Source organism: Ostrinia furnacalis, unplaced genomic scaffold (assembly GCF_004193835.3).
Source record: "Ostrinia furnacalis isolate ACB-3 unplaced genomic scaffold, ASM419383v2 OfSCF7299, whole genome shotgun sequence".
NCBI lineage: Eukaryota > Metazoa > Arthropoda > Insecta > Lepidoptera > Crambidae > Ostrinia > Ostrinia furnacalis.
This window is the reverse complement of record NW_021137538.1, coordinates 38377-62414: the sequence shown is the minus strand read 5'-3', so window position 1 is coordinate 62414 and position 24038 is coordinate 38377. Positions and strand designations below refer to the sequence as shown.

Sequence of the window (24038 nt, the reverse complement as noted above, 5' to 3'; positions counted from 1 at the left end):
GCGCATAAAGTGCTCATACGCCACATCGGGCCCATAAAAACGGCAAAGCACGAAGCGAATTTGAATTGTGGGTTCTGTATGTAAATGACGTAGGTAGAGCGTGGTAAATGATAACTGTTAAGATGTAAATTTTATAATACTTAATATCTTTGCGTGGTATTCTTAAAAAGGTAAATAGTTCGTTTGAATACCGCCAGGGGTTTGTTTTTGGTTCGTTGTTCGGTTGTTCTCGCCATGACTGTTTGATTTGTAATACGTTTTATTTTACTTGAAATATACGTGAGAAATCTTACTCAAGAGTTTATTTTAACCACACCTTAACAGGTTATGGGCCCAGGTACGTTAATACCTACGGATTGAGTAAAGAGCAGAAAAAGTGTCGTTCGAAAAAAATGGAAGTCACAAATTCCATGCGGGTCGAAAAATTCAACGGGAAAGACTTTAGACAGTGGAAATTCCAAATTAAATGTGCCTTGAAGGCTAAAGGCTTGAATATTGATGAGGAGAAACCCAGGGTGGGTGACACAAGCCAATGGGACAAAAACGATGGTATGGCCATGTTTTTGTTAACATCGTCCATGGATTTAAATCAAATATCCTTAATAGAAAATTGTGAAACAGCCAAGGAAGTCATGACAAAGTTGGAATCTATTTACGAGCAAAAGTCTGAGCTGAACAAAATGATGGTACATGAAAAATTTTATCAGTATAAAATGTCACCTACAGATGGCATCGCTCAGCACATTTGTAAAGTGGAGAATCTTGCTAAACAACTAAAAGAGAGTGGCGAAGAAATAAGTAATACGGCCATTATGACAAAGATCTTGAGTACGTTACCGTCAAAGTATCGCTCTCTACGTCAGGCATGGTTGTCATTAGACCCAAAATCTCAAACGATACAAAACCTAACAGCGAGATTATTGGATGAGGAAGCAAGCCTGACAAATGAAGAAGAAGTTGAGAGTGCTTTAGTGGCTATGAAAAATCCTGAAGTACAATATAATCAGCATCGATTTATATGTTATAATTGCAACAAGAGAGGGCATTTCGCAAGAGACTGTAGAGCCCCAAAGAAATCTGAGAAGAAACCTCAAGAGCAAAGTATGCTTGCATTTAGTGCTGAACAATCAGAAACATCAGCTTCATCATGTGATGAATGGATTCTTGACAGTGGTGCTTCGTCACATATGTCATTCAGGAGAGATTATTTCTGTGAGCTAATAGAATATGGCCAGAATGGTAGCAATAAAAAAGTGATATTGGGAAATAATAAGGAGTTGGCAGTGCAGGGATGTGGAAACATATTGATTAGAAGATTTGTAAATGGCAAGTGGGAGAAAAGCATAATAAAAGATGTGCTTTATGTGCCAGAACTAGAAAAGAATCTGTTCTCAGAAGGTATGGCAGCTAGAAAAGGCTATGTTATTGTAAAGAAGAACAGAGAGGCCCTAATATTAAAAGACAATATTGTTGTAATGACTGCAACATTGAAACAGAACAATCTTTATGGACTGAACATTAAAACCTTATTGAATTTGACATTGAGTAAGAATGGTGCAATTCCAGTAACATTGACAGACGTTGACAACTTCATTTGTAAAGGATGTCAATTTTATAAATCTGGTAGAGGAAAATGTGAACCTGATGAAAGTGGGAAAATAAGTAGGAATGTATACTTCAATAAGAACAATTTACCGGTCCAGAAGAAAAATATTACTACAATTTCTATTACTGAAGAAAAAGATCGAAATGAAGAAAGTCCAGAAATATCAGGAGACAACCAAGATATTACTGAATCAAGTTTTGAAAGTGTAGAGACACACGAAGATCCCAATGATAGAACATACGAGCCTTCGCAGATAATATCTGAAGATGATACAAGAAATATTACACTGCGACCTAGAAGGCACAGAAATGAAGAAGCGAATTTCGTTGAATTTGATATACCTACTACATATGAAGAAGCTATGAATTGCAGAGATGGCAGTAAATGGAAAGAAGCTATAGAGGCAGAAATACAGTCGCTAGAAGAAAATAAAACATGGAAGTTAGTAGATAAGAAACATGAGAGAAGAGTGTCCTCAAAGAGGGTATTTTGTATAAAAAGAGATACAGAGGGCAATATAGTAAAATACAAAACACGTCTTAAAACGTAAACGTATGTATTGTGTTAAATATGTAGAAAGCTCAAACCAGCTCGCACATTTTTTTTAACAGAAGCTGTGTCTTTCATAGTTATTTATTTATGTTGAATGGAAAGTGAGTTGTTTTGAAGCTTTTATAGTTAAGTAGGTTATTATTCTAAAATTTAAGTGGGAGTGTTAAGATGTAAATTTTATAATACTTAATATCTTTGCGTGGTATTCTTAAAAAGGTAAATAGTTCGTTTGAATACCGCCAGGGGTTTGTTTTTGGTTCGTTGTTCGGTTGTTCTCGCCATGACTGTTTGATTTGTAATAGGTTTTATTTTACTTGAAATATACGTGAGAAATCTTACTCAAGAGTTTATTTTAACCACACCTTAACAGATACTATAGCCATGTGGGTAAGTAACTAGCTTATATGTAGATCAGTTGCCGAGTGGGTGAGTGGTTAGCATAAGAATACCTAGTGCCGAGGCTAGCACAGAAACTCACTCATTATCGCGAGTACTGTTGTACAGATCAAGTGTGTTGTATGTTCGAGATATGACGTGTTTAAACATAGCTTTTGTTTCTTGCAGGTGGCATACGAGCGCATGGAGAAGATAGGCCAGTCCATCGGCTACCAGATCCGTTTAGAGTCGCGTGTCAGCCCGCGTACTGTGTTAACGTACTGTACCAACGGTGTACTGCTACGCACGCTTATGGGTGGAGACACCGCGCTCGCAGGTCAGTGCGGAGTCTCCGGACACCGTTCATTTGTTCATTCGTTTCAGCTGGACAAACACCGGGACCCAAGGATTTCTACAACGATCGGTCCAGCGATACTTCCCGCGACCTTCACCGAACACCGTATTAGATAAAAAATATTTGTAAAGCGCGGTCTGTGAGCACGTAGAATTTTGTCCAATGACCCCAAGCTACCCATCCTTATCGCTCGCGCGTAATTATATTGCTGTCGCGACTGTGCGACGGGCGCCCGCAGTGAGTGTGCGAGCGCGACAGCAACATAGTTACGCGCGAGCGATAAGGATGGGTAGCTTGGGGTCATTGCACGAAATTCTACGTGCTAACAGACCAGACTATAGTAAGTTACTGGTCATCACGGAACACGAAAGGTGGAGTAAGTAAGCGGTCACATCATATTAGCGTTTAAAGTTTCGATTGTCAAACATCTGCGATGCATGCGCCGCGTGAACACGTGATCGCTGAAACAACTTTGGGCTGACACTGTGTGTTTTAATCTTCTTCTTTTCGTGTCGACAACAAACCTACACAGTGTCAGCCCAAAACTCCGCCACAAGAGTGGCGTTGTCAGCAGCACTCATCAAATCCTCCCGAGTGCAGTTGCTTGGGCACTCAGGGCACGACATCAGGTGCTTCATCGACTGGGGAACAAAACCAATGTGTTTTAATGTTGTTATGATTTGTAAAAATAAAACTTTCCTTGACCAGGCGTGACGCACGTGTTCGTGGACGAAGTGCACGAGCGGGACAAGTTTAGCGACTTCTTGCTGATCGCGCTGCGAGACGCCCTGCCCCGGCAAAAGGACATGAAGCTCATCCTCATGTCTGCTACCATGGATACGCAGATATTCTCAAGGTGAGTCACACTGAGCCTCTTTGTTCCTCTGTGGGAACAAAAGCGGAACAAGTTTAGCGACTTCCTGCTAATCGCGACCCCGGAAGAAGAACATGAAGCTCATCCTCATGTCTGCTTCCATGGACACGCAGATATTCTCGCGGTGAGTCACATTGAACCACTATGTTCCTCTATGGGAACAAAAGCGGAACAAGTTCACCGACTTCTTGCTGATCGCGCTGCGGGATGCCCTTCCTCGGCAAAAGGACATGAAGCTCATCCTCATGTCTGCTACTATGGACACGCAGATATTCTCACGGTGAGTCACATCTCTTTGTTCCTCTGTGGGAACAAAAGAGAAGCAGGGTAGGGAGACTTGTATGTGTGCGTAGCAGCGGAACAAATTCAGCGACTTCTTGCTGATCGCGATGCGTGACGGCCTGCCGGGACAGAAGGACACACTTAACAACCACCATGTTCATTGTTGCAAGATAATGACGTCACCCATAAGACGATCACAACCACAGAGGTAACTTCTTGGAGGCAAAGTGAAGCGTCTTATTTGGTAGTTATGTTTCATTTTCTAAAACTGCGTTAGGCTCACGTGTTCACCGACGTGAGGTACGAGTATAATGCCTTGTTTTTTAAAGTAAAAAAAAACTGACCATGTTGTGGGCTTTGCAGTCGGTTTGCAGCTTTGATGAGGTTATGCATAAGAACCGCATTCAAATAACAATTCGTCAACTGGCTGGCGGTCTTGCAGTCTGTAACAAGCCTTAATTAAGCGACGAAAAGTGTCAACACTTTGTCTTCCTCAGGTACTTCAACAATTGCCCCGTGGTGACTATCCCGGGGCGTTTACACGAAGTCCAGCGGTACTACCTGGAAGATGTCCTTCGCATCACCAACTACAAGACCAAGCGCATGGCGCAGCTCGAGACCGAACTCAAGGCCAAGCTGAAGGCTGGGAACAGCTACTGGTCGCACCTGGAAGGTATGTTAGTGTGAAAAGTGTCTACAAGTTACAGGTCTGGTGAGTTATGGTATGGAGATGATGGCAACGCAAAAAGAACACTAAAAACATAATTTATAGCTTTGACTTCAGTTGTATTTTTTCTGTTTAAAAAAATCAAATTCAGGTCTATCTGACACTAGCGCTCATGCTGGCATTTTTGGGATGGCAACACTGAACTTCGGATAATTTCATCATTTAATGTGACATATCAATGTACAGTCACCTCTTCTTTTCTTCTACTACTTCTACGCTAAAACTTGCGCGTTTCTATCGCAAAAAAATATGAGTGGCGCGGGCACAGGCGACGTGCGTTCGACGTCTCGCGCAAGTTTAGCTTAGGCCTTTTATTTTAGTGCTGCCGACTATTTGGTTTCGATGTTCAGTGATTAAACCTGGTCTTACCTCAACAGGTCAGAAGCAGACCGCGCCTGATAGTAGCAATAATAGCAGCAAGGAGCCGGCACGCGAAGAGAAAGAAGCATTGGAGCCGGCGCTGCAGGCAGACATGGACGAGTTCCTGGACGACTGCTTCAAGGACGGCAGCCTGGTGAGTGCCACGGCGGGAGGACACCAAGATGTGGTCTTCATTCGAGAATCATCTGACTATTATTCGATTCTACTATAGATATGGCAAGCTCAATGCCACTTCGCTTGCTAACATCTTTGTCCTGAACAAGCTTTTTTTTATGCCTCTTAAATTAACAAAAACAAACGTTCTGTTAACATGTCACATGAAACTTGGTATACAACACCTATATTTGGCCTCATATCTGGTTATTTAGGCTTGGGCCAAATGCCGTGCCGCTGACTGTACATGAGCACTTACGTATTCCAGTTACATTACGTACTAGGGAGAAGGGGGCTTCCCCCTTCCATTTAGATTTTAGAAAGGCACATCAAGCTAAACACTGTGGCATTTTATCTAGTTGTAACAGTTGCTATTTTTCAACAAAACCGTGTTGTCTGCTAACGTGCGTTTCTCCCGCAGGACTCATTCTGCCAAATCCTCTACATGTACCTGTCAGAAGGTGTGCACGTGGACTGCGCGCATTCGCGCTCGCGCCGAACCGGGCTCATGGCCGCCGCGCACCATGGCTTGGCTGAGACCGCCGCCAATATACTGCAGATCGGTGAGGGTACATTGTGGTACATGAAACGTACATTGTGGTACATGACACGTACAAGAGGTACATTATGGTACATGACGCGTACAAAAGGTACTTTGTGGTACATGATACGTACATGCGGTAAATTTTATTGTGGTACATGACAAGTACAAAGGGTATATTGTAATACATAACACGTACTCACTGAAGCAGTGGTAGAGTTAATACTGGGACGTGTAAAAGTGATTTTTTAAAGCCTATTTACAGAAATAAATGAGTTTTATGAGTTTTTACAAAGAGTACATTATGGTACATGAAACGTACATAGGGTACATTATGGTACATGACACGTACAAAAGGTACATTGTGGTACATGACACGTACAAAGGGTACATTGTGGTACATGACACATACAAGAGGTACATTTGTGTCCGCGCATGGTACATAACTCTTATAAGCGGTACATTACTGTTGAAAATTATAACACGTATACAAGGAGTCATTAGTGGTATTGTGTGGCACATGATACTTACAAATGGTACATTAATACGTGCGTGCAGCGCGGCACAGGTAATGATACTTGTATATTTTTTTCTCCAACCCTCTATAAATTAAATATTTTGTTCGTATTCATCCAGGCGCGGACCCCACAATAAAAGACTCAAACGGCAAGACAGCGTTCGACTACGCGACAGAGAGCGGGCACACTGAGTGCGCTCAACTATTGGCCTCGTTCAACCATGCGGGCGAAGCCACCAAGGACGTCGAGGAGGAATCCGCGGCAGACGCCTTCGCTCTGGATGTATACCACCATGCCTTCTCCGAGGAGCTGATTGACCATGACCTGATGTTGGCATTGGTGAAGCACATTCATCTGAACTTGCCGAAAGGCAGCATCCTGATTTTCCTGCCTGGGTAAGTTTAGTTCTTGTTGTGACTTGTGATCGGTTTCTGTGAGACAGATGGTAGAGTAAAATAGTTTTTGAGTAGAAATAATGTCTTAGCTAAAGTAGTGATCGACGGGAACGACGAAACTGAGGGGCAGTTTAATGAACTGACAACCTCATAAAGATAGCTGGCAGTGAGCAAAAAACGGGACTATTCCCACCTCTCGTTTCCCACCGCTGCAACTCCTGTGTAGCCAGGATTTACAGCTTGACCGCCAATAAAAACCCAACCAGTGAAAGTTAAATTTGTCCCGGGGGAAGGTTAAACTGTCATTGGACAGGAATTGACCATAAGCAAACATCGCTGCCACTGAACCGTAATTGATCTAATATAATTTATTTATATCAAGTCACTATCTGCTAGTGTTTTCAGCTCAGTGCAAAAGTATGTTTACCAGCTAACCTTCAGAGATCGTCATCATCATCAGCTTATAGCAGTCCGTAGTTGAGCATCTAGATGCCTATAGATTCCACTTGCCGTATCTTGCTTGATCTTTCACAACTCCACTTGTCTCCGACTCCTCCGTCGTTACACTTTTGACAGAGTGGTCGTGGTTCTAAACAGTGTGGATTATTGTGGGTGGATGTTGCTCACCTTACGATCTATCGCCATCTATGCCTGTTACTGTGACGTACAGTTAGCGTCAAATATTTAGTGACACCCAAAGTAGCCCAAAACTTCGCAACGTCTTTGTTACAATGAGGGCTATCGTTTTAGCGCTCACCAGTTAGTGCCACTGTAGAGTAAGGTCCTGTCACTTGCTAGTCGCGAAGACAGTGGCACCAACTGGTGAGCGCTAAAGTGGTAGGAGGACTATCGTATTTGCACTCATCAAGATGGCGCCACTGTAGAGTAAGGTCCTGTCAATCGCCAGGGGTGCCAACTGTTAAGTATAAAAACGATAGCCCTCATTGAAATGGGGTTGTGTTATCGACTTTTTGGCCACTTTGGGTGACACGAACTATTTGACACTGACTGTATCTAACTTGAGGCGTTCTATTTTGCATCAGATACGACGACATCGTAACCCTCCGCGACATGATAACCAGCGACACGGAAATGGCCTCGCTGAAGTATCAGACCTTCACGCTGCACAGCAACATGCAGACCCTCGACCAGAAGAAGGTGTTCAACCCGCTGCCCGGCGCTCGCAAGGTCATCATCTCCACCAACATCGCCGAGACCTCCGTCACCATCGACGACGTGGTCTACGTGGTGGACTCCTGCAAGGTGCGTGTCGCGGACCCACGTCACAGACGGACCCTCGACCAGAAGGTGTTCAACCCGCTGCCCGGCGCTCGCAAGGTCATCATCTCCACCAACATCGCCGAGACCTCCGTCACCATCGACGACGTGGTCTACGTGGTGGACTCCTGCAAGGTACGTGTCGCGGACCTACGTCACACACAGACCCTCGACCAGAAGGTGTTCAACCCGCTGCCCGGCGCTCGCAAGGTCATCATCTCCACCAACATCGCCGAGACCTCCGTCACCATCGACGACGTGGTCTACGTGGTGGACTCCTGCAAGGTGCGTGTCGCGGACCTACGTCACACACAGACCCTCGTCCAGAAGGTGTTCACCCTTTTCAACTTTAGCAAACGTCCAAAATCTGTCAAACTCCATACAAAAAGCAGCGGGTATCGTTATACATAGTTACGGTTAAAGTTAGCTGGTGCAACTCAGCCTAAATTATCTCTATACCTCATTTACTTAAATGTGTGTTTGTCCCTGTATGTTGAATAACTATTGTGTAATTTTCTGTGTAACGTATATGTAATTGAGTACCTGAGTTATGGAGCGGCAAATCAAATCAAATCAAATCAAATCAAATCAAAAATATTTATTCAGTTTAGACCACAAGTGGCACTTATGAACGTCAATAGAAAATAATAAAAAAAGAAAAAGTAGCCCTTATGGGGCACTTTACATGTCTCCTTATCTTTTGGGCCCTACCAGTGCTTCGAGACAAACATATGGCAAGTGCTGAGAAGAAACGCCGGAGCAAACTTATGGCATGGGAGCTACATTATGAAATGGCAGAGCATACTTACTACATAGTATGAAACACAATCACATGAAATGTTTCAGTGCCGCTCCCGTTCCTCAGGCACTAATTCTGTTATGTGCTAGACTTGTAGTATCATAATATCGCATAGCAATGTCAATTTTATCGTTTCCCCCAGGTGAAAGAAAAATACTACGAGTCCAGCGGCGGCGTGTGCTCCCTACAATGCGTGTGGACGTCTCGCGCGTGCTGCCAACAGCGCGCGGGCCGCGCCGGCCGCACGCGCCCCGGCCTGGCCTTCCACTTGTGCTCAAAACGACGTGCCCGAGCGCTCCCTTTGCACGCCATACCAGAAATCCTCCGTGTGCCTTTGCAAGAGTTGTGCCTCCACACGAAGCTATTGGCCCCGCCCAATACGCCGATAGCTGACTTCCTATCACGAGCATTGGAACCCCCGTCGTTCTTAGCGGTGCGAAACGCTGTCGCCTTGCTCAAAACTCTCGGTGCTTTGACCCCTACTGAAGATTTGACCGAAATCGGCCAGCATTTATTGGACTTGACAGTGGAGCCGCGTCTAGGCAAGATGTTGTTATACGCGTGTGTGCTAAAGTGCCTGGACCCAGTGTTGACGATTGTGTGTGCGTTGGCCAATCGCGAGCCCTTCCAGATATCGATGAGCCCTGAAACCAGGAAGAGAGGAAGTGTGTCGAGAAAGGAGTTCGCCGCTGACTCGTATTCTGACCATATGGCGTTGCTGAGAGCTTTTCAGGTGAGTAATTTTGAATCTTTATTTTAGTATTGAGTATGTGTTTTTAAGCCAGTCATTGAAATCAGATTACTGTTCTGGATATGATTTAAATATTTCGAAGAATGTTTAGATTTACGGATTGTAACACAAGACGTCCACTGCCTTGCATAAGCCTTCCCCAATGACTTCCAGATTGACTGATTGGTAGCGATCATCCAACCTCTTTCTATTACCTTTATTAGGTCGTTCCACGCTACGTTTTCCAGTTTATAACGTCCACTCCAGGGGCAGCAAGGTTTGTCGCGGAAGCCTACTGCCCGTCAAAGGATGCTTACTTAAGTGAAGCAGCAAATCAAACGTACAGCTTTGAATAGAGCTCTGTGATTGGTTCGTGTGTCACACTGTGCTTCCACGCGCACTGTGAGACCTCATAGTAATGTTTGTGAATACGAGCATAAGACTACGACCAGATACTCGCGACACCACTACTCGGGCGATGACGGAACGCCGCGGAAGTTTTAGTGGGTAACCCCGTCCTTTTCAGGACGAAGCAGCGTCGGAAATCTCACACACCACCCTGTCTCCCGGCAGTGGTAAAAGCATTTCCTCCGCGACAAAATAAAGGGGACAGCAAGGTTCTGTAGTGGAGACTGGATTGTATCATCATTTCAGCCATAAGACGTCCACTGCTGAACATAGGCCTCCCCCAATTACTTCCACATCGCACGGTTGGTAGCGGCCTGCATCCAGCGCCTTTATGCTACCTTTATCAGGTCGTCGGTCCACCTTGTGGGTCGACGTCGCACGCTATGTTTTCCAGTAAGTGGTCTCCATTCCAGAGGTAGCAAGGTTCTGTAAAGCCTGGTCCGTGAGTACGTAGAATCCCGTCCAATGACCTCAAGCTGCCCATCCTTGTCGCTCGCGCGTAATTATGTTGCTGTCGCGCTCGCACACTCACTGCGGTCGCGCGTCGCACAGTCGCGATAGCAATATAATTACGCGCGAGCGATAAGGATGGGTAGCTTGGGGTCATTGGACGGGATTCTACGTGCTCACGGACCAGGCTTTAGTGTAAACCACGCACTGGATTGTAAGTAGATAAGAAAAAATTTCCTATGAATGAATGATTGTTTTTGTTGCTATAGGCGTGGCAGGCGGCCCGAGCGGCGGGTACAGAGCGGGCCTTCTGCGCTCGCAACCTCATCTGCGGCGCCACCATGGAAATGATCGTCGGCCACCGCGCGCAACTTCTAGCCCAGCTACGGGCACTTTGCCTCGTCAAGGTAACACTGGCTGTGTAGCTCTGACGTCATCGCATCATCATCTAAACTGTAGGAACCTGATCTGTCTGCCACCATGGAAATGATCGTCGGCCACCGCGTGCAACTTCTAGCCCAGCTAAGGGCACTTTGCCTCGTCAAGGTAACACTGGCTGTCTAGCTCTGACGTCATCGCATCATCATCTAAATTGTAGGAACCTGATCTGCGGCGCCACCATGGAGATGAGCGTCGGCCACCGCGCGCAGTTGTTAGCCCAGTTACGGGCACTTTGCCTCGTCAAGGTAACTACATTCTAAGCTCTCTTTGATTGGTTCACATTGAGGCGTTCACGTGGGTTGTAGGTAAATACAGCTCTCCGCACGATCTCCCACTATTTCTTTTTGTTGGTAGACTGATTGGTGCAGTTACATACGCGGTTTTCTACTGCGGTCTTTACTTGGTCAGTCACCTTTCCCTCGACGACTTTATGGAGTTGTTAGTGATACCGAGCTCTTAGAGTATGGACACATTGTTATGGCACTCCGTTCGTGATATTCCGAACATCTTCATCCAGCATCACAAGCTTTTTCGTCGTCGCATTAATCGTCCAAGAGCGTCGTGATTGTTGGAAAGTTAGAAACTTTTTGGTTAAACGCAAGAATTTAATATTTGAATTTGGCACTCCGCTGTCAATGTAAGGCTTCCAGGTTTCTGGATCAATCACTCGATCTCATGAAGTCTCTGTGTGCTCTGAAATAAATCCGTTCTAAACGTGATAGTAACCTATTAACTCGTGTCATCTGTTTCAGGCGCGCGGCCCCGGCGACATTAAAGACGTAAACGTGAACTCGGAGCGTTGGCACGCGGTGAAGGCCGTCCTCGTGTCAGGCCTGTACCCGTGCCTGGCGCGCGTGGACCGCACGGCCGGCGGCCTGCGCACGAGCCGCGAGCCGCGCGTCGCCTTCCACCCCAGGTGACACACTAGGGGCGTCATGTACCGTGCCTGGCGCGCGTGGACCGCACGGCCGGCGGCCTGCGCACGAGCCGCGAGCCGCGCGTCGCCTTCCACCCCAGGTGACACACTAGGGGCGTCATGTACCGTGCCTGGCGCGCGTGGACCGCACGGCCGGCGGCCTGCGCACGAGCCGCGAGCCGCGCGTCGCCTTCCACCCCAGGTGACACACTAGGGGCGTCATGTACCGTGCCTGGCGCGCGTGGACCGCACGGCCGGCGGCCTGCGCACGAGCCGCGAGCCGCGCGTCGCCTTCCACCCCAGGTGACACACTAGGGGCGTCATGTACCGTGCCTGGCGCGCGTGGACCGCACGGCCGGCGGCCTGCGCACGAGCCGCGAGCCGCGCGTCGCCTTCCACCCCAGGTGACACACTAGGGGCGTCATGTACCGTGCCTGGCGCGCGTGGACCGCACGGCCGGCGGCCTGCGCACGAGCCGCGAGCCGCGCGTCGCCTTCCACCCCAGGTGACACACTAGGGGCGTCATGTACCGTGCCTGGCGCGCGTGGACCGCACGGCCGGCGGCCTGCGCACGAGCCGCGAGCCGCGCGTCGCCTTCCACCCCAGGTGACACACTAGGGGCGTCATGTACCGTGCCTGGCGCGCGTGGACCGCACGGCCGGCGGCCTGCGCACGAGCCACAGAATAATAATAAGTACTACGTACAGAAAATTTTATTCGCAAAGGTATTTTAAAAAAATTGTGCTCAATGTCGTTAACAATATGGTGTAATTTAGCTTGTCTCAAGAGTCGAGCACCAATTTGTTGACAAACGTCAGTGATCGGTACTGCGCTGAAGCCATACTTCGGTAAAATGATGTGTGACGTGAGGTGCCAAACTGCGGAAAATGGCGGAGGATATACATGAATAAGCATGAATTACATTTGTGTTTCTATTATTATTCAGGCAGTTAAAATATTACTGCACAGTATTAATTACACCAATGCTCGCTCGTGTTCGTCCTGTCGATTAGTGATCTCAGGAGGTGTCGCGCGTGTTTTGTTTTCGTTGCAAACTCGCGGAGATGAACAGGCCTGGTCGTGCTCGTCTGAATGGAGACTGACAGCTGCTAATATTGTTGCAGTTCGACGTTACACCGCGGCGGCGGCGCGGCGAGCGCGAAGGCAGCGGTTCGCAGCCTGCCCGCAGACTGGGTGGCATTCGAAGAGATCTCACGCGCCGGTCGCTTCTGCTTCATCCGCTGCTGCACGCTCGTCACGCCGCTCACCGTGGCTCTGTTCGGAGGTGGGTGTCAGTGGCGGTAGATGACAAGATACTAACTATCCTCATCCTATCCAATCAGTCGGCCGTTTGGTCTAGTGGTTCAGAACGGATAACTAGGTCCCGGGTTCGATTCCCGGCCGGGCAGAAATTGAAATGATGAATTTTAATTTCTGTGACGGGTCTGGGTGTTACTATGTATAATATGTATGTATTTAAAAAAAAAAGTATTTAAGTAGTATGTCCGTTAAGCTAGCACCCATAACACAAGCATATTAATTGCTTACTTTGGGGCTAGATGGCGCTGTGTGAGATTGATAGATAGATAGAAAGATATTTATATCCTCCTATCCTGATATTCTCCTAACTATCCTCATATTCTACTAATTATCCTCCTATCCTCATAACTAAAAAACTTCAACTCATAGCGGCCATGATAGAACTCGTGAATAGAGATTGCAACCCGGTTTGTTTCTCAACCCAATGAAACCTTTAAAGAATATAATGAAAAATTTCTACACGTGTTCCTTTTACTTTCCCGTCACTTTAAGGCTATCCTATGAATAAAAACAAGTTAAAATGTTAGAAGAACATAATATGTGTTCCTAAACGCATATCTTATTAGTTTGCTCCAAAATGGACACCCAGAGAGCTGAGTGTGAGTTTACATCAAACGCGCTTACAAAAAAAGTCATTAAATGTATGACGGATTGTTCAGCGACCCTAGCGGGAACTTTCAAGAACTAAATTTTTCATACATTTTTTTAACGCGGCCCGGTGACCGGCCCATTAAGAATGAAGATTTTCGATATCTTGTGTAATGTGTAGTTTAGAAATAATCGAACGTGATTACATGTCCCTCGTGGCCCGCTAACTGCCTTAGAGATTTTTTAAAACTAGGTTAACGAAATTACAGTCACAGCTAATAAGGCGATTATCACACTGCGTACGCGGGACGACAGATTTAATCATTGTATGCAAGTACCTCAGTTTGTATAGAAAACACGCGCGGCACAACACACTGACAACGCGTCTGCGCGCGGGATTTTTTATATGAAATCACGCGGACCGCGGCGGAGCGCGGCGCAGTGTGATAATCGTCTAAATAACATTATTTTCATCCCCAGGCCCGCTACGCCTCCCAGCGGGTGCATTAACCCAGCGCGCCAACCCTCCTGGACTATCCTCGGACTCGGACTCCGACGCTGACGCAGACGCCGCGCCCGACAGTGCCACGCTCACACTTGACGATTGGACGGCTTTCGCGGCTGACGCTTCTGACGCCATCAGTGTATATTACTTACGTCAGAAGCTGTGCGCCTTGGTTGTGAGGCGCATGTCGAATCCAGCAAGACCTACTACGCCTTTGGATGAACAGATACTAGCTGCTGTGGTCCAAGGTATGTATATGCTCGACGACTGGACGGCCTTCGCGGCTGACGCTTCTGACGCTATCAGTGTATATTACTTAGGTCAGAAGCTGTGCGCCTTGGTCGTGAGACGCATGTCAAACCCGGCCAGACCTACTACGCCTTTGGATGAACAGATTTTAGCTGCTGTGGTCCAAGGTACGTATTGCAATGTTTGACGACTGGACAGCTTTTGCGACTGACGCTTCTGACGCCATCAGTGTATATTACTTACGTCAGAAGCTGTGCGCCTTGGTTGTGAGACGCATGTCGAACCCGGCCAGACCTACTACGCCTTTGGATGAACAGATACTAGCTGCTGTGGTCCAAGGTATGTATATGCTCGACGACTGGACGGCCTTCGTGGCTGACGCTTCTGACGCCATCAGTGTATATTACTTACGTCAGAAGCTGTGTGCCTTGGTTGTGAGACGCATGTCGAACCCGGCCAGACCTACTACGCCTTTGGATGAACAGATACTAGCTGCTGTGGTCCAAGGTACGTATACGCTCGACGATTGGACGGCTTTCGCGGCTGACGCTTCTGACGCCATCAGTGTATATTACTTACGTCAGAAGCTGTGCGCCTTGGTTGTGAGACGAATGTCAAACCCAGCAAGACCTACTACGCCTTTGGATGAACAGATACTAGCTGCTGTGGTCCAAGGTACGTATTGCAATGTTTGACGACTGGACAGCTTTTGCGGCTGACGCTTCTGACGCCATCAGTGTATATTACTTACGTCAGAAGCTGTGTGCCTTGGTCGTGAGACGCATGTCAAACCCGGCAAGACCTACCACGCCCTTGGATGAACAGATCTTGGCTGCTGTGGTCCAAGGTATGTATCATAACGCTTAACGACTGGACAGCTTTCGCGTCTGACGCTTCTGACGCCATCAGAGGCGCATGTCGAATCCGGCAAGACCTACTACGCCTTTGGATGAACAGATTTTGGCTGCTGTGGTCAAAGGTATGTATCGTAACGTTTGACGATTGAACAGCTTTCGTAGCAAATGCTTCTGACGCTATGAGTGTCTATTACCTGCGTCAGAAGCTGTGTGCCTTGGTTGTGAGGCGCATGTCAAACCCGGCCAGACCTACTACACTGCTGGATGAGCAGATCTTTGCTGCCGTAGTTCAAGGTATGTAACATGTCACGCTCATGGTTGAAGACTGGACGGCGTTCGCGGCTGACGCTTCTGACGCCATCAGCGTATATTACTTACGTCAGAAGCTCTGTGCCTTGGTTGTGAGACGCATGTCAAACCCGGCAAGATCTACTACGCCTTTGGATGAACAGATTTTGGCTGCTGTAGTTCAAGGTATGTATAGACAGCACCAACGCTTGGCGATTCGAAGACCAAACCAATTTATTACAATTGAACCTATTTTTAATTTATTTTTCTATTTTTAATTACTGAACTATGCAGGATACAAAAGTGAATTATTGCGTAGCGAGCAGTGTGAGAAGGGAATTTGATTTAACATTTTTGTTCATAGACTTATGTGATTAGGATCAGTATCACCCAAAGGCCAAGAGATTCATTTATAATTCTCTAATTTTATTTGTTTAATGTCAAATTCAACAGCATTTAATCTAATGCTTTTATGGTCCCATTTTATTGGTACTTATGGATCAAAATCATCATTAATTCCAGTGCTAGGCGCCGAAGAGCGCAACGTGGGTCTCAGCCAGCCAGCCGGCATTGGACAACGGCCCAAACCGCTGACAGTAGAAGCGGGCGGCTGGCGGCGCGAGGAGCCGCACTCAGAATTCGCGGCGGCCCTGAATCGCGCTCGCGGGCCCGCCTGGCGCTCGGGGCCCGCGTCGCCGGAGGGCCCGGGGGCCCCGGGGCCCGCGGGGCCCGAGGCGCGGTACTTCCTGTCGCGGGTCGATGACCTGCACGCGCTGGAGACGGCGCAGGCGACTGGAGTGTATCCGTTCGCGCAGGCCACCGCTAAGAAGCTGCTGAAGGTTAAACAGGTGAGGATGACCATGTCGTTTGACGAAATGTTTAAATATATACTCAACATCAAATAAATCGCACCTTCCGCGATGCGAACTTTAAAGATTTTCTACTGACACAATCATGGTGCCCCAACAATAATGGTGTTATTTGAAAGCCCAATAAATAAACTTAAAGAAAAACACATTTAATTTTTTTATAAACACTTAACAGATACCATAAATGTGACTTGAAAAAAGGCCTCACTTGGGGCTCACCTCTGGGAACAATCACACCAATTTTTGTGGTTATAAAACCAAATAATGATCTTACGTGTCCTTTTTAACAGATGGATAGCGATTAATCCCAATTTAACAGTTTTATAGCCATAAAAATTGGCTCAAGCGTAATTACCTATTTTTTGAAAAAGTGACTCTGGATCCTTCTAAAAACACATTTTTGGGGTAAAAACCTTTCCTTTAATGAAATGAAGTTTAGAACTAGGCTTTCAAATGGAACCAATGTTGGTGGGAAGCGGGGATGCATACGTTTGAGAAGTGCTTGTTGCGGGAGGTGCGATTTATTTGATGCCGAGTGTATTTTTGTAGCCTAGGCGCAGACCACCGCCTTGCGGGTCGGGCTGTTAATCAGTATAGAGATGTATAAAAGTGCGCACATTAAACCGATTGATTATTCATACAAATTAGTATCGGGCCCAACTATTGGCCGACTCAAAGTCGGTGGTCACTGCCAAGCTCGTATCATTCTAAACTGATAGATTTATAGATTTTGATTGCTTTTGATTTGATTAAAAGGTACAGCGCCATTTAGTTTTCAAACGTTAATGTTGCTTCCAAGTGATACATGTCTCATTAACTTGATCACTTGATTAGATACACGTTCAAATTAAAGTTCTTTATTGCTGTATGTTGGTTACATAGACGTTTTTGCCAAACTACAAACTACATAATAAATACCAATTATAAACCAATTAAAGTTCTTTATTTCTCCATGTTGGTTACATACACGTTTTTGCCAAACTGCTTATACTAATTTTAAACCAATCTTTACACTGAAGAACCATAAAGCCGGGTGTACATAAATAATTACTCTTTATTAAGTTAAGTTGTTGTTGTAAATCCTTCTGTGAATAAATTATTTTATTATTTATTTATTTTTTATTTGCCACCAGGAGGGCTCTCGCGTGGTAGTAGTGTTTAGCTGCGCGCGCGCCGGGGCTTTATTAGGCTGCGCGCGGCTACAGGATTCACCGCCGGCGTCACTTGCCCTCGAGTGGCTCAGCACGCAGCACGTGCCGCACCACGCCATACGGTAAGCACACCACGACGTAAACGACTATTATTATACCATGCGGTACATACGCAACGATATAACCCTTATTAAGACACTAGCGGCTGCCCGCGACTTCGTACGCATGGATCCCGTTTTACCCCCTTAGGGGTGGATTTTCGTAAAATCCTTTCTTAGCGGATGCCTACGTCATAACATCTACCTGCATTTCAGCCCGATCCGTCCAGTGGTATGGGCTGTGTGTTGATAGATCACTATGTCAGTCAGTCACCTTTGAGTTATATATATTTAGATGATTTACATGACTGTAATTACGCCACAGTAGTAGCTTCCCAACTTTTTATTTGTATGTACCGTCACAGAATAATAATAAGTACTACGTACAGAAGTTTTACTTCGCGAAGGTATTTAAAAAAATGTATGCTGAATGTCATTAACAATATGGTGTAATTTAGCTTGTCTCAAGAGTCAAGCAAGTTTGTCAGAAGTTTTGTTGACAAACGTCAGTGATCGGTACTGCGCCGAACAGCGCCGAAGCTATAGGGCTGACTTCGGTAAAATGATGTGACGTGAGGTGCCAATCTGCAGAAAATGGCGGAGGAAATACATGATTTAGCATGAATTAACATGAATAATATTAACTACTTATTTACCTCTCAGTGTCTTCAGGCAACTTAAAAAAGTACATTCTGTGTTTTTATTATTATTTAGGCAGTTAAATACTGCACAGTATTTAGTACACCATTTTCTTTATTTTTTTCCATCATACACAAGAATACGCGTGCGTGAGTCAATGTTCGCTCGTATTTGAGGCCTTGTCGAATAGTACTCTTGTAGGGGGCAATCGTGCGTGTTTTGTTTTCGATGTAAACTCGCGGAGATGAACAGGCCTGGTACCGTGTCGTCTGTTTAGCGATGCAAGAAATTTTAACACTTTCGTCTCGAAAAATAAAATGAAATGAATCTATTGTGATTGGTGTCCCGCATTTAATAACGTCTTAAATTTTATTCATGAAGCCATGTGAGTGATGGATATACCCTGTACATTTTGTAATAGTACGAGATGTGGATTGTGCCATTGTTTTTAAGCCCATATGACGATTCATGTCTTTTGTGTTTGTTTTTTATTGTAATGAAGCTCGTTTTTTACAAAAATGGAGTTGTGTTTGAATAATCGATCGGATTTCGTTATTCAACAGACGCTCCGCTTTGAAAACCGAGTCTTAAGCTCATATGTACTTAGTAACCTTTATGAAAAGATATGCACCACGGACAATAAACATCAATTAAGGGGGCTTATCTTATGAGCTATTCGCTACCTGCCAATAATATTTTTAAAAAATCCAGCATCTACAGCTGTTGTTCCTTGCAGGCACATAACCAACTCTCTCGCGGGAGGCGCCCGCGCGGCCGGCGCCCGCGACGGGACGGAACTGTGCTGTGCCGCCGCCCGCGCGCTGCTGGCCGCCGCGCCGCGCCGCCACACGCGGCACACGCACCATCCGCACCAGCCGCACCAGCCCAGGCCCATACAGAAGCACGAGCCGTGACACATTAGACAACTACACCCGGGGGATACCACGCGTGAAGCTGGCTTGCAGCTGCTAGCACCTGGCGCGTGAGTCACTTAAGCCTCAAGTTTGATGACCTTCGTCAGTCTGTTTCGATCGAAATCCCTGAACGCGTCAGGATTCCACCAGCACCCAGGATTATCCCATATTTGGGACAGCTAGCGAGTTTCCATCACTACTCGCCCCATACAGAAGCGCGAGCCGTGACACAACACGGAACTACACCACCCGGGGGATACCACGCGTGGGGCGGCAGCTGGCGCGTGAGACACTAAGCCTCAAATTCCCTGAACGCGTCAGAATCTTTGTTACTGTATTTAGCGGGATTATCCCGTATATGGGACAGCTAGCTATTAAGTTACCGTTACTACTCGCGCCCCATACAGAAGCACGAGCCGTGACACAACAGACAAGTACACCACCCGGGGGATACCACGCGAGGAGCAGCAGCATGCACTCTTAGTGTCTTACCGGCGCGTAAGACACTAAGAGTGCATCGGACGCATGGGGCAGCCGGCGCGTGAGTCGCTTAAGCCTCAAATTTGATGACCTTCGTCACTCAGTTTCATCTTTGTTACTTTGATCATTATTTCCACCAGCACCCGGTATTATCACAAATTTCAGACACTAATTGAGTCGACTGCGTCACACCCGCGCCATCCGCACCACCCCAGACCCATACAGAAGCACGAGCCGTGACATAACACGGAACTACACCATCCGGGGGATACCACGCATGGGGCTGCAGCTGGCGCGTGAGTCGCTTAAGCCTCAAATTCCCTGAACGCGTCAGGATTCCACCAGCACCCAGGATTATCACGTATTTGGGACAGCTAACGAGTTACCATCACTACTCGCGCCCCATACAGAAGCGCGAGCCGTGACACACCACCACGGAACTACACCACCCGGGAGTAGTTTTCCCGACCCTTTTAAGCTTCAAGTTTCATAACGCATGAGTGAGTGACCTTCGTCACTCAGTTACGTTTGAATTCCCTGAACGCGTCAGGATCCAAGTTACCCTATGAGTCCTTCGTCACTCAGATTCGATCGAATTCCCTGAACGCGTCAGGATCTTTGTTACTTTGATCATTGTTTCCATCAGCACCGGGGATTATCCCGTATTTGAGACAGCTAGCGGTTGAGTCGACTGCGTCACTCAGGTTTGCACCATCCGCGCCATACAGAAACACGAGCCGTAATACACCACGGAACCACACCACCCACTTTTATTTATTTATTTATTTATTTATATGCAACAACAGAAATTATACTAGTGATAGTGGTCTGATGTCATATAAACTAAATTGTGTGTGCAAACATAATAGCTGTACGAATTCTTATAGTATTTAACTTTAGGCCAAAACAGGAAAACCTATAAAAAATCGTGCAGTTGCCACGTTTATGTCACACGAAATTTAAGCAGCTGTTTAGATGTTCTACTATTTCTCTTTTATATCTCTTACTATTTCTGTAATACTCTTTAAAACTATACATGCCTTTAGGTCCACATGCGGTACTTTCTTTTGATTATTAGTTTGAATGTTTATTTTAGGAACAACATGCAGGCATGTTACACTATATTAAAGTTTTAAGTAATAATATTTAAAATTAAAGCAGCTAAACATTTTATTTTATAGAAAATTAGGAAGTGGCACATGTGGATCTTACTTATACTCCTTCTTTATAATATTTTAATTGTTATATGTCGTACTTAGGTCGTTCGTTTTCATTATTTAATTAGTATTTATTAGCCAAACCAAGTTTTGAATGCCCCACTATTACTAACTAAAACTCTGTATCAGTATTTTTTAACTCTTTTAACCTGCAAAGATACATACTTACAATTTCCAGGTTTTTAAGAATACTCGAGTAGGTAATATATTTATACTAAATTCTTCCATTCTTCCCAAGCCAGCAAAATTGTGACTTATAGATATGATGCTAAGTCCCAATATCCAGTGCGTGGATGACTTATCGTGGTGTCAGTATTTGGCCAGTTGTTTTAATCTAAGTAATCAATATAACTGCTTTGAATGTCGATCTATAACTCTCTTACAACATGAAAAATTTACAAGCTTTTGTTGCAGCTCATTATAATGCTTGTAGACTCATAAACTGTATTTCATTATACCCATAGTTTATGAGCTGTTAACTACTGTCCCATGCATTTCACACAAACAGTACAAGTAGGTATGCCTCTCACGTGTTATTGGGAGTAGTTATTGTTTGATAATATCTAGTTTATTTAGTTGTTGTGATGCTAACGACAATTATTAGTATACTATACTAATATGATATTTAGATTTCCAAAAAGCTTGCCTACCATGATGAGAACAGGAATGTTTGTATTGGCTTTTATATGTATACTTCAATTTTATTATTATATTAAAAAAGTGTTAAAGTAATTAATTTTATACTAACTTAACTATAGATTTGTTTTAAGTACCACTTAATTTTATTTTTCCTACACATTGTTTTGCTCATATTTTTATGTATATTTTAAGTTATTTTAGCTCCGATACTATCTCTGAGATGCATAAATAAACATATTGTTTGATCGCTAGTTTTAACTTTAAAATTGTGAAAATTGCAATAAAATAAAATTAAGACCAAATTATTTGCAATATTTTACCAGTGTCGCGTGATTATGGATGGTTGATGAGTTACAAGAATATTTAGTAGAATAACGTATATGTCCTGTTTTTACTATGCCCGTGACTCGGTGTTAGTAATACCGAGTTAGTTTTTAGAATATGCCCTCGCAGGATTAATGCTTGTTCCTTAGGTACTAGAAGATTTTATAAGTATAGATGGACTACACTGAACCGTCCCAACCACCACATTGACAGGAAGGCGCCACCATCGTTCAACTTTAAGTTTCCAATGTGGCAAAAATCGGAACTGGCGTTCCGGAATTGACGGTGGCGCCCCCCTGTCAATGTCACGGGTGGGACGGTTCAGTGTAGTCCATCTATAGTGGGTAAACACCTGCAACTTGTGTAAATATAGGTTTAATGGTGCGTGAAGTCTACTTTTGACACCAAACGAAGTAAATTGCCGTGTTTTAATATGAAATAATATGTTACTATTTTATCAAAGCTTTAGGTGGACCAATATGTAGTCCTAAGACGCATCATTTGTTTTAAATTTGTGTTGATTGATTTCTGTATCTTTTTCTACGACTGTTGTGTAGACAGCATTTTATAATATACATATACCACAGATGTAAACGGTTTTTATGTGTAGATAATGTTTTTTAAATGTTGTAAAAACTCACTTGGAAATAAATTAATCGAGAAGAGTATGACATTTTCTCAAATTTCGAGCGAAAAAATAAAATTATACTTACGATAGTGCACTTTGAAGTATTCTCACGAAGATATAAATAGTTGTAAGAGTGATGTAACCTGTGCTACAGGGATAGTTCGATGGATTTATTTATATTGCATGTTTTGTGATGCTGTTTTTACATATTTATGATAGTTTATATTGTGTATTAATTTATAGTTTGTTTCTGTTGTTGTCGCGAATGAGCAAAACGACATCATAACTTAATGCCTACTTATGTAGGGAGTTGTCAGGAGCATAGACAATATCAAAGATATAGTATCTGTCGTCTTTTTTTATTCATTCGTGACATATAATTTAAAACGTACTATACTTAGTGGTAGCACTGCAATAATGAAATGAAATAAGATGTTAAAAACACAATCGCATGATTGTTATAAATAAATAAACTGATATTATCTATTACGTTTGCATTTTATATTCATTATAAGTCATCGTTGGAATGTTATACCATCTTAAATTTACCATATGAATGCTTTAATAGACCCATATGTTATACGAATAGCAATACCACATAACTACACACTAACCTTTGAAGTTGAATTAGAAGTCCGGTAGTTGGATAAGTAATTGTTATACGTTATATTGTATACTATGTATATTATAGTATATATTTTCACTACATTGCACATTTGGATATCAATATTTTTGAAAGTTTAAACCAAACTGGGTTGTGATGGAAGAAGGTTGGTACTTATAAACAGACGGCTCTAAGACAGTAGGGCTACCATTCGACTTGTAAATTGCAGTTATGATACAATTAATATTATGACTGCAATGATACCAGTTATTCTGTCAAGAGCCCAACAAATAGACCACAATACTGCGCAACGACTATTTGATATCAATAAAATAAAAAAAGGCTTTCTCTTTTTCGTCTTAATTCTGAAGAAACGGCAAGACTGAGTCCTGTTGTACATAATGTATCGCCCCATTAACTTTAACGGTCTATGGATATTATATCTTAACATAAACGTTTATTCATTTAACTGAGGCGGAAAAGAGAGGGCCTTAAAAAGTACGGAGAAATTAATTATAAGACCGCAGTAACTCAAATGCCTTTGGAGAACTTAAACACTTATATTCTAGCATGTTTTTGAATTTCAAACTTTTTAAATCGGTTTCATACCGACTGTAATGGACAGACAAGATGTAACACATAATAAGCGAAAGTTGTTTCAATTTTAATAAACTATATTCAAGAGCAGAATCACAATTTTTATTTCTTCATCGTGTTTGTAACATTTTGATATATTCTGAGATAGGATTAAAATACCAATTGGCAGGCCGCTACCAATCGATCAACATGGAAAGCATTGGGGGAGGCCTATGTTCAGCAGTGAACGTCCTATGGCTGAAATGATGATGATGATGATGATGATTAAAATAGCAAAAAGTAAACATTAA

At 44.4% G+C, this 24038-nt stretch overlaps 1 protein-coding gene across 1 annotated transcript; it reads left to right on the top strand.

Moving 5' to 3' along the window:
- Positions 1–713: 713 nt before the first annotated feature.
- Positions 714–23828, top strand: LOC114363796 (3'-5' RNA helicase YTHDC2-like). Its single transcript, XM_028319617.1, has 18 exons — positions 714–798; positions 913–992; positions 1704–2090; positions 2723–2870; positions 3597–3744; positions 4542–4717; positions 5149–5285; positions 5727–5868; positions 6483–6759; positions 7803–8022; positions 8979–9569; positions 10694–10831; positions 11618–11781; positions 12906–13066; positions 14170–14442; positions 16111–16436; positions 17591–17730; positions 19082–23828. Exons 1-18 carry the CDS (start codon positions 714–716, stop codon positions 19257–19259), a joined length of 3771 nt encoding a protein of 1256 aa, XP_028175418.1. The 3' UTR covers positions 19260–23828.
- Positions 23829–24038: the final 210 nt, after the last annotated feature.